We start from the raw sequence: 14,182 nt of genomic DNA on the forward strand, positions 1-14,182 counted from the left end.
GTTAATTCAGGGTTTAATGAGTCCATCAAATATCCAGCTCCGCCAAGTTTCCTCAACTGTCTGAGCAAGCAGCTTGTTCTCCTAGCTTGCTCAAAGTACAAGTACGAGATGGTGACTGCTGTTCAAGGTAACTGGTAACAACATCCACTGGAAAAGAGAAAAGCTCTTTAGTCTCTTTGTAACAATGAGGAAAATTATCCGCAAAGCCCTCCAGCAGACCTCCCCTGGTGTTTCCTTCATTAGAATACAGTCATGCACCCATATCTAAACCAGTAAATCATTATCAGCTTAAATCAATTTTTCCAACTTTTTATATCGCAACGACACACACACACACACACACACACATACATATATATGGAACAGAAGATTCAGGTTCATAGACAATTATATTTCTTGCTCTTTATAGTTGAACTTGATTGCAGTGTTTTGGGGTTTTGTACAGTTATTACTAAGGATCCATGTGATACATTTCTATTCTATTTTATTCTACTTTTTAAAATGTTGGGCAGGAGATGCTAAATTGATTTAGTGTCTAAATTGATGGGTTTTACCTCACATTTTGAAAAGCACGTGCTTCAATCATTCAAGATTCATTTCCTTGAGTTAGGGGGGAGTCCAGCCTCCCTTGAAGGACACAGTTGCTTAGAGAAAAATGAATAAGATCAGAGTTCTGTTAGCACAAAAAGGGGGAAAAAAGACTCTTAAGTAGGCAGACCTCTGTTTAGCACATTATCCTTTAAGATTCCACTCAGAAGTCACATCTCTGAAGCCATCCCTGATAGCAGTGGCAGGCTGTTCTACCCTTTTAGCAAAGCAAGTTTTCTTTTATAAAATTTCTCAAGTCTTTCTACAAAAGAAGCATTACAGTTGTTTTATCAAAATCCCAAATTGAGACTTCTGGAAAATTTGGCAACATAAATACATGTTTATCCTGGCCAAAATGAATAACAAAAGGAAGAAAAGTAGAGCAGAAAAATTCATAAAATTGAAACCAGGACGTTTTATCTCAAACACAAAGAAAATCTGCTACATATCTATTACAATATGAAGTAGATTGAAGGACTCCAGAAGTCAATGCACAATTTCTATTCCAAGAAAAAAAGGAAGACTATTGAAGGAGCCAGTAGAAGATACTCTGAAAATATTTCTATTAACCACCACTTCCCCACCACCCTCCATACACATGCAAAGAAAAAGGATTTATTATCAATGATGAATCACAGAAATAGGGGAAATCCTCCCTTTTGGGATCCCTTTCCTTATTGAAAGTCACCAGCATTCCAAGCACTGTTTTTAAGATTACTTCAGATGTATTCAGTTAGGGGAGAAACCTCCTAATTTAGAGGGAGCGGGAGCAAGATCTTGAAAGGAGGGTTGACAACAGAAGAGACAAGATACAATTTTTTAAGAATCATCTTTGCAAATGTGAACAATAACCACACAGATAACTGTCTAAATAAAAAACACACGACCCATCAAACAGCGCAAGAGCCACGGGACCATTCTTTGACTGAATTCCTCCCCAAACTGACTTGCTTACCCCAAGAGAGAGGCAAAAAACTGGAACTCAAGTGGCACCTCACACATTTATGGACAGAGTACCCACCGCCACTGCCACATTAGAGTCATGAAGAGGTTTCACAAAACATAGGAACAAATTTCCCCATGAATTTTCAGGGCCCCACCTCCCTCACCAGTGTACTCAGCCAGCTGAATGCCTGAATCGATAACATAAGGTAACAACATCTGGATTTATCTGTTAATTTCTAAGGGAAGAATTTAATAATAGTCAGGTAAACAGGGAGAACATCCAAAGAAAATGTACCCCTCCTAGTTTTGGACTAATATCAAGTCCAGATTCAAAGATGAGTAGATAGAAAAAATGAAAACAAAACATGGGACCTATCAAAAATTCTGTATCAAACAAAGGAAATAATTTAGAAAATAGCTAATGGCCAAACTTTGACAGAATTTGTACCCCATGAAACAGGAGAAAAGATAGACGATAATTATTCATATGCTCAAGAATTAAAGGAAATAGCAATCCTATGAAATTAGATTTGAAAATATAAAAGATAATTATTGAGGATGAAATGGTGCTATCAGAGCTAACGATATTTTTATGTCTTTTGAGTTCCTAAACATTCCCTATTGATCGAATCTAAGATGTCAGCAATTGACACTGTCAAATTATGACAATGCTAATATTCATCTTAGAATTCAGATACTGTAAGAATTTTAAAGTTATTTTTAGATTCTTCTATTTAATTTTATTGCTAAATTTATCTTCTACTTGTTGACTTTGTTAGCTGTCTTTCTTGGCTTTGCATTTTTCGTGCACTTTAGGATTTTGGAAGGCTCTCCATTCACCATTTAGTTCACCTACTCTCCCCTTTCCCGAAGTTTTGCAGTTGCTGACACTCAACTCTCCGGGCCCTCACACCAAGCCAAATTTTAGAGTTGTGTATGGGGCTTCCCTGCCAGGGAAATCTTGGGGATATGGCGGATCCAGTCATCAGGCCTGGGTGTGGTTTGACTTAATTCCTAGTCACCCAGTTGACAGTGGGAAGGAGTGATTTTAGTCGTATTTCACAAGCCAGGGAACCTCAACCCAACCCTTTGTTTCAAACAGTGGCCCTGGCTTTCTCCTACTTGCCTTTCCCACTTTTGTAAGTGGCCTCTACTCAATTGATGAGGCCAAAAATGAAAAATCATCCTTGATTTCTCTTTTTCCATAATACTCCATATCTAAGCCACTAGTCAGTACAGTTGGATCTACCTCCAAAATGTAAGTTGAAGCCAGCCATTTCCCACCACCCCTTCTCAGTCCTTTCCAGTGCTATCTTGTTCAGGTAAGAAGTTTTTACCGAGTAACTACTACAGATCATGCACTATATCACATACTTTCCATGTTATTTTACATTGTAAAATATTTTACACAAAATATTTTCTAAATGCTAAAATATATATATGTCTTTTCTAAAAATCTTTTATAATTTCAGCTCAAACTGAAAAAAAAAAAAAAAAAACCCCCTAGGGGATCATTTGACTTGCCTGGTCACTTAGAGATTGTTACTAAAAGGTAATTTATGTTAAAATTTTTAACATTTATTTTGTTCAGTGATATTTCTAAGAAGAAGAGTTCTGTCTTTTATTTTCTAGTAGACCAGAACGAATTTGTTCTGGCTTATTATGACCATTTAGGCCCCTACTATAGTCCAATGAGTGTTCTAAGACTACTTAGCTAGTCACAGTCACATTCAGACAAGGTCACACACATATGACACAAGGTGACATTCAGACACTCTGTATCTGCTGCAAGTTCACAGTCAAATGGAGAAGAAGACATCGAAAAATGAATGGAGAGAATACAATTGTGTTTTTGTAGTAGAGAGATTTAATTACATTACAACGTGGATGTGAAAAAAGCAGCTTTTTCTTTTTATATAAAATTCTAATATTTCTCATGAGATCCTCAAACTGTGTAATGAAAACAATCCATATTAATCCATTGTGTTTTAAACTTTGGAGCAATACTGCACAGCCTCTTTAGTTTTAACAGTCTTGTTTCTTTCTAAGATGGTATCTGAGTGTATGAGTGAGGGGCTCCCTGGACTTTGTGGCATTGAGGAAAAGGTACTTGACCAAGGATCTTGGTCAGTATGCTTGTACTGCTGGTCTCTTTCCTAGATGTTCTGTGGCTGTTGACATCTGTGGTTCATGAACTTAACAGTCTATTCTCTCTGAACTTGGGTACGATCCCATCTCAGCTATCATTAGTGTGGTAGAACTCACCTAGTCTCTGTCGTGTCTTCATCTGTTCTTAGACTGTCTGCACCTCATGCAAGCCAGGCCCCTGCTGTGGGTTACTGTGCCCCTGCAATGGTAAGCTTGTTGGCAAGCCTAAACTCAGTGCCCACGTCGCATGTGAACGGAGGGAGACCTGGAATGGAAACTGTATGTTCTCTCCGCCTAACCACATCATTTCAATCTGATAGCAAATCTGGGGTCCCCCTGTGTTGGCAGGAAGCTGCCCTGCAAAGCACTTTTGTGCCAGAATCTCAACAAAGGAGGTGGCAAATATACTCTCTTCCTTGGTGTTCTCCTCAACCTACCTAATCCACCTCCTCCCCACTCAAAAACCAAAGAGGCACACATATGTTTTGCTTCCACCCCTGCTTTTGCAGTCCCCCCCACCTCACACAAACCAAGCAGAAAAGGATGGTCTTGTCAGGTTGAAATTATGGCAGAGGGTTTGAAGGAGATGTTAGCAATGATTTGGAGGAATGGGAGAGGCAGACAAGAACTGACAAGCTGAAATCAGCCTTATAAACTTTTATGCTGAACTTTGTTCATTTTCAGGATAAAATCTTCACAGATGAATGATTTTAGTGCAAAAGAAAATGAATCCATCATAAGTGATCAATTAAATGAATATTCAGCAAGAAAGAGAAGCTCACTCCCTTTGTGCTTTGAGGATGAACTGGAAAGGCCAAATGCCAAGATAATCAGCATTTGTCCGGCAAAGACAGCAACTTCTCACATGGTAATAAAAACATATTCTGTTCAGTAAAAGTGTGTATTATTACTACTTGTGGGAATATCGTATTCCAGTGTCCAGAATCTTTGATAACTTCTTCTTCTATCTTGACTTCATATTCTGAAGTGACAACCGCACAAATTCTTAATGTTCTTTTCAAAACCCCCACCCCAAAACTGGAGATTCCTTTGCACCAGCTGAAATTTTTGTATTTTTCTTTATGAAGAAGGATTTATCAAATTTTCTTGATAATAAAAGAAATATAAATGTGGGTTTTTTATATGAATGGATTATGTTTCATTTTTCTATCAATCTATTTTAGCTATTTTCACCTAGAAATACATTTATTAAAGGCTATTTGGTAGCTCAGAGTCTCTAGCAATGCTGGAGAGACAGTCTGGCTTGAAAGCTATCCAGTCAGGAGTCACCCTGGTACAGCCCCAGATTGCTCCACTGGGGCCATGCTGTTGTCACAGAAAAAGTTTACAACTCTGCTTCTGGGTGGGAGACACTGTTTCTAAGACCTTTGCCACCACTACCCTTCAAAGCTAGATATCTCTACCACCATCCTCATTAGAATAGTGTTCTCAGTGCCTATGTTTCACAGGACTTGCTTTTTCTGAACTGAAGACTGTCTTAGGTAGAGAAGAATCATAGAGCCTAGTCACACACCTATACCCTAACCTTAGAGGCTGATAAAGCTAGTTTTTGCCTCTACCTAAGGGTACACAGACTTGCAAGATAGAGAATTCCCTAAGGTGTTGGGCAGACCAAAAAAGTGACAAACCTCTACTACTGTAGCTAAATTGTCATCACCAGTGGATAGCAAAACTAGATCTTTTGTCATTTTTTCAGTAATCATAAACATTAATGTGCCTTTCACACTAAGGACACTAATATACAATTAGATGACTCCAATTTCTTTCATTAATGATATTGCTAAAAGAAAAGTAGCATTGACTTAAAGTTTACAAATTAAATACTGGTAATATTCATATTTGATGAGTTTCTGTGGAGTTGGTCTTTTTTCCCATTGATGGAAATGTGGAAAAGAGTTTAGTGAGTAGCTCATACATATAGATTTTGCTACTACTGTAATAAAAATAATCTATTTTTAAGTCAATATGTCACTTTGGCTATTTTATTCCACAGATATATATTGAGCACTTTTTATTGTGCTAAGTATTGGGGTACAATAATGAATATAATTGTTTTAAAGATAATTTTATATTTTCTGAACTTACTAGGATATTAAGACTTTGTAATTTTGGCCTTTAATCAGTCATGTCTCTTTTGATCTTTGACTCAATCCATTTTTTTGGTATGCTGCTTATTTCTGGATATGGAAATCTAAGATATGCCAGAACAATGTTCAGTCCCACCAACCATCCTATTTCTCAGTGACAATACCTCAAACATTTAAGAAATGTATTCATTTCTTTATATCTCACTTTATTTCAAAAAGGATTTTAAGAGGCTAAAGGTTCAGATTTTTACTCCTAACATCTCAATAGAGTATTAAGAGAAGGAAGTCTGCCACATACATCTTTTTTTTTGTTTTTGTATGTTTTTTGTATGTTTAAACACCATTATTGCTCATATTAAAAATTTCTCTGTAATCATTTTTAGAACATTTTACCATTTTATTTTCATGTTTAAAACATTTATAAGCCTCCTGGCTTCAATAGACTGATGACTAAGTACTCTTTTCTTTAATCCACAGAAACAAAGTGACACAAATCCCATAATTTTCCATGAGACTGGATATGTGCAAATGTTGCTTTTGACAAAAAATAGGCTTCCTCCTCATTCTATGGAAAATGTTAATGGTTACCCATATACAAGATCAGAAGTTGTTTTAGAAAGAAATTGTGAAATGCTCAAAAGTGTAGTTAGAGGTCAATCTATTTCTCTTTCCGAGCCCAGAAGAACTATGTCTACAGCACAGAGGAAAGATGTACAAGCAATGCCTTTTGAAGTGGGCCACGGAGTTGTAGAGGATAAATTGAGGAAGAGAACTAGTAAGCAGACATCTGAAAACACATCTTGGAATAAACCCTGTAATTTCTCTCGGACTTTTTCCAGCCTAACAAAAAAATTTGTGGGTTTCCTTGATAAAACTGTTATTCAAGAAGTGAGTGCTAAAACTGGCACATGTGAAAAAATATTTTCTACAGTAAAACCAATGAGTAAATTCAATGCCTTACCTGTTAAATACTGCTCAAAGCCTTCAAAAAATGTACTCAAAGTCTATAAAGTAAGTAATGTAACACCATTGGATGATTTGTTAAATTTATCAAGTAAAAATTAAGCACCTCATAAAATGTTGTTTATACAGCAATATTTGGGCAACAAGAAGCAAGTAACAAAGTTTCAAGATCATAGACGAAATTCTTATCTAAATGGTAACGTTCTAATGGATGACAGAAAAAAAAAAAACAAAGCATAGAAACTGGAATTACAAACCAACAATCATATAACACTTTTCGTAAATAAGATGACAAAATTAGGAAATAACGGTCACCAAGAGGAACTAGTTCAGGAATTTCTCTGATCTCAGTTATATCCCTCAATCACCAGCATTCCGAAAATAAAGTATGACTCAGGACCAAGAATGGCATAGACTGACTCTGAAAATTTGCTGTTGGAAGCCAAATAATGTCAGTAACCTTGCTCTATAACTGGATCTCAAACAAGACAAATACACCATTAACTTGATGCCTGTGGAATTAATCGTACATCAGCATTTTGGATAATCATTGGAAACACGTATTACATTAGCAATTCATGCAATTAAAAAGACTGTAAAATTTCAGATATCTTTTTCTTAGTAGATGTTGGAACTTCTTTACTATATAATGCCTTTACCAAGTATAACTGACTTTTTTCTGCATTGTTAAATAATTTAAAAAATAACTTATCCTTAATAAGCTAAATAATTTTGGTAGCAAATCCTATAAAGGATTGAACATTTTTTATTATATTGTTATTTTATTTACTCATTAACTTTTTTATTAACCTAAACAGTATAAAGGCAGAACTCAAGTGAGAAACTAGTTGCATTTCAAGAGTTCATTCGTAAACCATTTGTTTAAAGCCTTTTTTAAAAAATCTGAACTGTTTGTTAGTACTTGAGAAGAAGTAGGTTAATTAAAGCATTTCTGTTCAAGGAAGGTTTTAGAGGTCTTCTGTAAATTTTCAAGGGTTAGGAGGTAGACTCGCTCAGGTTTCTCTGTTTCCATTTCACGCTGGAGGTTTTCTTTGTTCTGTGTCGTCAGCGCTACTTGTGTGCATCTCTTCGCAAATAGAGGCAGGTCTCGGCTCTCACATAGAATGACAAGGACAAAAAATGGAGATGGAGAAGCAGAGTGTGGAGACTCTGTAAATGAGGGAAGAGCAGGGGGAAAAGGGTTCAAGACAAGGTGGTGGCTCAGGCGTGTAGGAGGTGTTAGGGCAGGAGCCACAAGCTTTCCTGGCTGGCTGCTTTTCTTCTGGTCCCCGACGGGGAGGAGAAGCAGCAGCAGCAGCTCCAAGTCGTGGGGTTGGCATTCTCTCTTTCCACCAACAGGGATTGAACTTCTTGTTCTTTTTGTTTGCTTTTATTCATTCTCCCCTACCTCCACCCCAGCCCATTTTCCCTCCTCCCAGGCTCATGCAAAACAAAACAGTTTCCCTAACTACCCTGCTGTCTCAGAAGGAAAAACACAGACTCTCTTTAATTACTAACGATAAAAATGACAAGAAACAGAAAATACGCCTAATAATAGCACAAGTAATGACGATAGTATTTCCCTCTATTCAGTATCAGAGGCCCTGGATGTGGGCAGATAGGAGTGAACTTGGGCAAATAATGTAAGCTATCTGATCCTCAGTTTACTGTGTTCTCACCTTAAGATGGTGACAACAATATATTATTACAATATTATTATTGTAATATTATAATATTACAATATTATTACGGTATTATTATTTTCAAGATTTAAAAAAGTGTGGAGTATCTTGAGTATGATAAACAGTCATTAAAAAGTCCCTTTTTATTCCCATCCTTTCTCCTGCTCTTAATGTAAGTATGACTTTTTAAAAGGTGTTCCTGGTCTCTTACTACAGTCTTTTCTAAATTAAATGCTAAACCTGACTATAGTACTCAGACTTTAGCCCAAAATATTCACAAATTAGAACTGAGGATTTTGTGTGTTACATTTGGAAATTTCTGCTGGAGGTTGTGAGCTTTATCCTTTAGAAAGACACTAAATTAATTTCATCTGGCCAAGGTTTGGCCATTGAAACAGCTGGACAGCTGGGAGCAATGGATTCTGAGAAGATGGTGACTTAAGCTCACCACCGTTCTCTTCTACTCTCAGCTTTAATCTTTTATCTCCTCAGCCACATAGATGCTGGGATCTTCAAGCAGTGATGTGCAAAATTAGACGTTGTTTCTGTCCTGATGCTGAGATCTGAGTATGGCCCTTAGCCCAGTTTCCGAGTCACAAGGCATTGATGGAAGTTGTGCTGTGTCCTGGGACTAGCTGGCAGTTGAGATCTGTGGATTACCCCAGGGAAAGGTTGTCTTTGGCCCTGTGTAAGTGTTCCTGGTCTCACTGGTCCCCAGGAGACCAAAAAGGAACCACTAAACCTATGAAAAAACTAGAAAGTCAGAGATCCATGGATTTTCCTTCAGGTGCCTAGCAGGGGGTTGTGATCTGCTTGCTTTCATAGTAGCAGTCCATAATGGGCAGGGCTGGACCTTCGACCACTTACACAGCCACTAGGTACTGCAGTAAACAGACCTGAGCCTCCCTGAGCCAACTAAGAAAAATAACAACCCATCTAAAGGGGCACAGTAAGTAGACAGTGGCCAGCCAGGCAGGATGGAACAGGGAAAGGAACAAAATCATGAGACTTGCTAGAGGTTTCACCTAGGGATGGGGAAGAATAAGCAAACACAGTAATTTTGTACGATTAGCAGTGAGAAAAAAAACTTAAAAAGATAAAGTCATTTCTTTCCTCATGCTGCTGATTCCAACTCATTCAGTAATCAGCTATAAAATAAATAGAACAGATAGAGATGCCAGAGGAGGCAGGGACAATTTGATAAGAAAAATAATAAAAGCACTTAAGTAGATTCAAGTGCAGCACACCACACACACAGACATACTCGTTCTATTTTCTGTAAAACGCCAATTATATTTGTTATTACCTTCAAGCATAATCTGAATTGACACAAGGAACTATTAATTAAATAGAAAATCTAATGACTTCCAAAATAAAGGGGAAATGGAATTAATAAGAAAAATAAGAAAGAGGAAAATGAGCAAACAATATAAAATCAGTAAGTATTGATAACAAATGTCTGTCATACTACAATTGAACTGGTTGCATCTTCCCATTAGAAAAACAGTTACTCTCAGACTGAGTTAAAAAAATAACATTTAACTATACAGCTGGCTCTCTGTATGTACAGGTTCTTCATCCATAAATTCAACCAGCCATGAATAGAAAATAATCCAAAAAATTTTCAGAAAGTTCCAAAAAGCAAAATCTTGAATTTGCCTACAACCAGGAACTATTTACATAGCACTTATAATGTATTAGATATTACAAGCAATCTAGAGATGATTTACAGTATATGAGAGGATATGCATAGGTTTTATGCAAATACTACATTGTTTTATATAAGGAATTTGAACATCCATGGATTTTGGTATATGTGGGGGATTCTGGAACCAATCCCCTGTGGAAGCAAAAGGACAATTGTAAACTATAAGAAATACAGTTAAAGCAATGAAGAAAGCTTGAAAATAAAGTAGTGGGGAAGGAGATATGAGACTAATGAAACAAAAAGAAATTGAATGGCATTATTAATAGCAGATGTTAAAATTCGGGGTTAGAAACAATAAATATGACAAAGAATGACCTTGTGCCTTATGTAATAATAAAAATGCTATATCTGAAAAAGATGTAACAGCATCTTTGGTGCACTATATATGTGCCAAATAACAAAGTGGCTAATAATATAAAGCAAAAGCTATTGGAAATCCCAGTAGAATGTAATTAAAATAAAATTATAGTAGAAGACCTCAGTTCACTTCCTTCAGAGTTAAACAGGTGAAACAAAACAAAGAAAGTATGGATACAGAGTAATTACATAATGCATTTAATAAAATTGGTGTAATGGATATAGACCCCTGTTTCTTTTCTTCCTTGAAACAGAGAAAATAAATTTTTGAGTTTGTCCATAGAAAATGGACTATGTGCTGGGCTACACAAGAACACTTAACTTTTTTCTTCTAATGAATGTAGAGAACTTTTTAATAACCACCCAATAGAAAGGAATAAAAATAAAACAATCCAAATATATTAACTATTTGAAAATAAAGAAAGGATAAAGAAGAAAACACAAACTATAAAGTAAAAAATAATGAAAAGGAAGCCATTTCATTTCAACAGCAAAAGTTAGTTTAAAAGAAAATATATAGTTGTTCTCTCTTCCTCCTCCTCGTCCTCCTCGTCGTCGTCGTCCTCCCTCCTTCCTTCTTTTTAGTGAAAAGAATTTGGTGAAAAGGATCCCAAAGTTCTCATTTGGGGAAAATAGAAAAAGTATAACTTTCAAAAAGTTAAAGGCATGACTCTCATGGAAATATAAAATGAGCACAGGTCAAAGGTTTTTATTCATCCCATTAATGAGTAAAAAGTAAGATATTAAAACTAGTTCAAAAGAAAATAAGAAGACAGATGTATACGCCAGCCAAAAGAATGTTAAAGTGAATATGCTAGTAATAAACGCAAAGCTGGTTAACATCCTAAAGGGAAATAAATTTAAAACTTTAGGGTTATCTTTTCTACCAGAAGGGGATCAATCATATCTCTACAGATAAAATGTATTTGGATTGCTATGGACAAGACTTACTTGCATTACAGTTGATTATCTACAAGTTAACCTCTTCTAAATAGAAAACCAATCAAAGGTGCATACCCCTATAGAATTAACTAATCCTTCAAGGATCCATCCAACAATTCCCAGCACTCCACTAAAAGGACATCTAGTAGTCACCTTTCTTGTTTCTACAAATGGATAATTTTTACAAAACATTCCTCCTCTGCCTGGAAGCCATTCAGATATTTAGAGACGTCAGAGACACTTCATTTTTCTCCAGAAGTCAGGTGCCCAGGATTAGGCACAGGTGTGGTATGAGTAGGAAGGTGTTTTATTTCAGTTCCCAAAGGGAGAATCAAAACCACTCATTATTAAAGCTGAGGGGATATTATTAAATGTAAATCCTATTTACCGCCTATTTCACTCTAAAGAAAACATTCATTATATATGTTCTCTGCCCAGAAAAAAGGTAAGGCACTGTATTTATAGCTAGAGCAGGTGGGTGACAGCAAGAAGAAGACAAAGAAGTAATCAGACAAGTAGTCACAATGTAGATTCCAAAGGCATTTAGTTTGTCAGTTTGCCTAATTAATATTGATCAATAGTTATTTTGATCCAAACACTGCACTTCTGTGTGAGAATCAAAAAATGGGCTGTCTGTTTCAGATATGAACTACACATGTTTAGTGGCAATAATTGGTCACTGATAGCTCTCAATATAATTCTATTTCATTCTTGTGCCTTATTTTTCTTTCTGTCAGCATCCTTACTATCTTGCTCTTTTCCTCTTTTTTTTTTTTTTTTATTGATTTGCATAGGACCTCAGAGGTAAAAAAGAATCTTGAAATCTTCTAGACCAGAGCTGTCTGGTAGAATGTTCTACAACGATGGAAAAGTTCTGTATTTGTCCTGTTCAGTATAGTAACTTGCCAGGTCTCTCGTGAAGAAGTTAGGAAAATGATAGGGAAGGAGGACTCTAAAACTTGAAGTGGGGCTACCTCTGCTTGGACTTAGATCAAGTTGAGAATTTTGAATTCTCAAGTCACTCTGAGCCTCTTCTGACAGTGGAAGCAGCTTGTCCTCCTATGTCTGAGGATATTAGCCTTTCTTCACTTGAGAGTGATCCACTAACTCCATAACTAGGTCAGATGTCAGCGTGCTCTAGGGGAGCAGGTGCAGAGTCTGACACAGGAGGAAGCAGTTTGTATACACGCACACACACAAAAGCCAGATTTTCTAAATTTACACCAGAAGTTTTGGATTTAATTTGTTAGCTTATGCAGGTGGAAATATTCCAACACTTTAATTTATTAGTTGACTGAGTCCTGGGCTGGAAAGTGGCCTTTGTTTAATGAGATTGAGATAAAACTTCCTCCATTATAATGCAGATGAACGAATTCCAAGGTTTAGGTGACAGGGGTATTGGAATGCCTTTATCATGAGTAATCTATATACCCATCTCTCAACTACATCCTGAGAGGATCCAGAGGACACTCCCATCATCAACATGTTGAGAAACATCTTAGGTGTGTAGAACACGTGCATCCTTGAGAAGTTCTGTCATGGCTGTTCTTCATAAGCCAGGCATAACAATGGGAAATTACACTACTGAGGTGGGCTCCCCTATTTACAGTATAGATGGTGGAAGTCCTGGAGTATCAGAGGCAAGTAGCAGTTCTTAACCACCAAAGGTGAGGTGGGCATATTTACCATAAAAGGAAAGCAGTCACATGGTGGTAACCAGAATGTTATAATCCCCAGGAATCCTTGGCAGTGGCTAATTGATTACAACACCCCTAAGAATGTAATAAAGAAGCCTACTAAAAAGGTGCTTGATGTATATAACAGGAAAAACCAGACTGACAGCAAAAAAATCTAACTTGAGTTTCTGAAATGGGGAGTCACAGTCTCTCACTCAGTTTCCAGACATAAGCCAGTTAATAGAATCAAAACCTTTGGGTTGAAGGGGGAGTTAGGTCTCCTTGAGGAAGACTCCTGTATCATGGCACACATGTACACTTGTGTATATATCACCAAGTCTTCTTCAAAGGCACCTGCAGTCATCTACTAGAGTGACTGTGTACTGGAGAAAAGGAAATATCCCTTTTGAGGATTACCAAACACTAGCTACTTGATGCTAATTCCTGGCTGCCCACATCTTTCTAGACTACCAGTGAAACTGGGGGCTAAGTCAGGTGATAATTGGAGTCTTAGACCAAATCTCAACCACAGTGGGCCCAGTAGATCTGTAGATCTACTGTAGTTATTTATCTAGCTCTTGAATGTATAATTAAGAGAGATAAATGTTTAGACATAATAGATATACTTGGCAACTAGCAAAATCCTCACATTGGTTCTTTGACCCATGGAATAAAGACCATAATGGTAGAAAGAGGAAGCCTCTGGAACTATCCCATCCTACTAGGATAGAAACAAAAAAGAATAGTGTATCTTCAGAGGAACTGCAGAGATTAGTGCCATCATCAAAGCTTGGAAAGTTGCATGAGTGGTGATACCTATCATGTTTCCATTTAAGTTGACTGTCCAACATAGAAGGCAGACCCTGAAAAATATATGAGGATGATTATAAACTTATTCGAGAAGCGACTCCAATTTTAGTTAATGTCCCACATGTAGCATTTTTACGGAGGCAGATCCACACTACAGCTCCTGACACCTAGTATGCAGCTATTAATATGGAAATGCTTTTTTCTTTTCATCAGATTATAAGGACCAACTGGAAGCAGTTTATTTCTTAAATGGCA

At 36.9% G+C, this 14,182-nt stretch overlaps 1 protein-coding gene across 3 annotated transcripts in view; it reads left to right on the top strand.

The window, feature by feature from the left end:
* C14H1orf141 (chromosome 14 C1orf141 homolog) overlaps positions 1 to 8,404 on the top strand; it is a 149,418-nt gene extending 141,014 nt beyond the window's left edge. For all 3 annotated transcript variants that reach the window (XM_064493477.1, XM_031465341.2, XM_064493478.1), the window contains 2 exons: positions 4,366 to 4,549; positions 6,267 to 8,404. In XM_064493477.1, coding sequence (XP_064349547.1) covers positions 4,366 to 4,549; positions 6,267 to 6,854 — 772 coding nt within the window. In that variant the 3' untranslated portion in view covers positions 6,855 to 8,404. The remainder of the gene's footprint in view (positions 1 to 4,365; positions 4,550 to 6,266) is intronic.
* Positions 8,405 to 14,182: the final 5,778 nt, after the last annotated feature.

The sequence above is a fragment of the Camelus dromedarius genome, chromosome 14 (assembly GCF_036321535.1).
Source record: "Camelus dromedarius isolate mCamDro1 chromosome 14, mCamDro1.pat, whole genome shotgun sequence".
Taxonomy (NCBI): Eukaryota; Metazoa; Chordata; class Mammalia; order Artiodactyla; family Camelidae; genus Camelus; species Camelus dromedarius.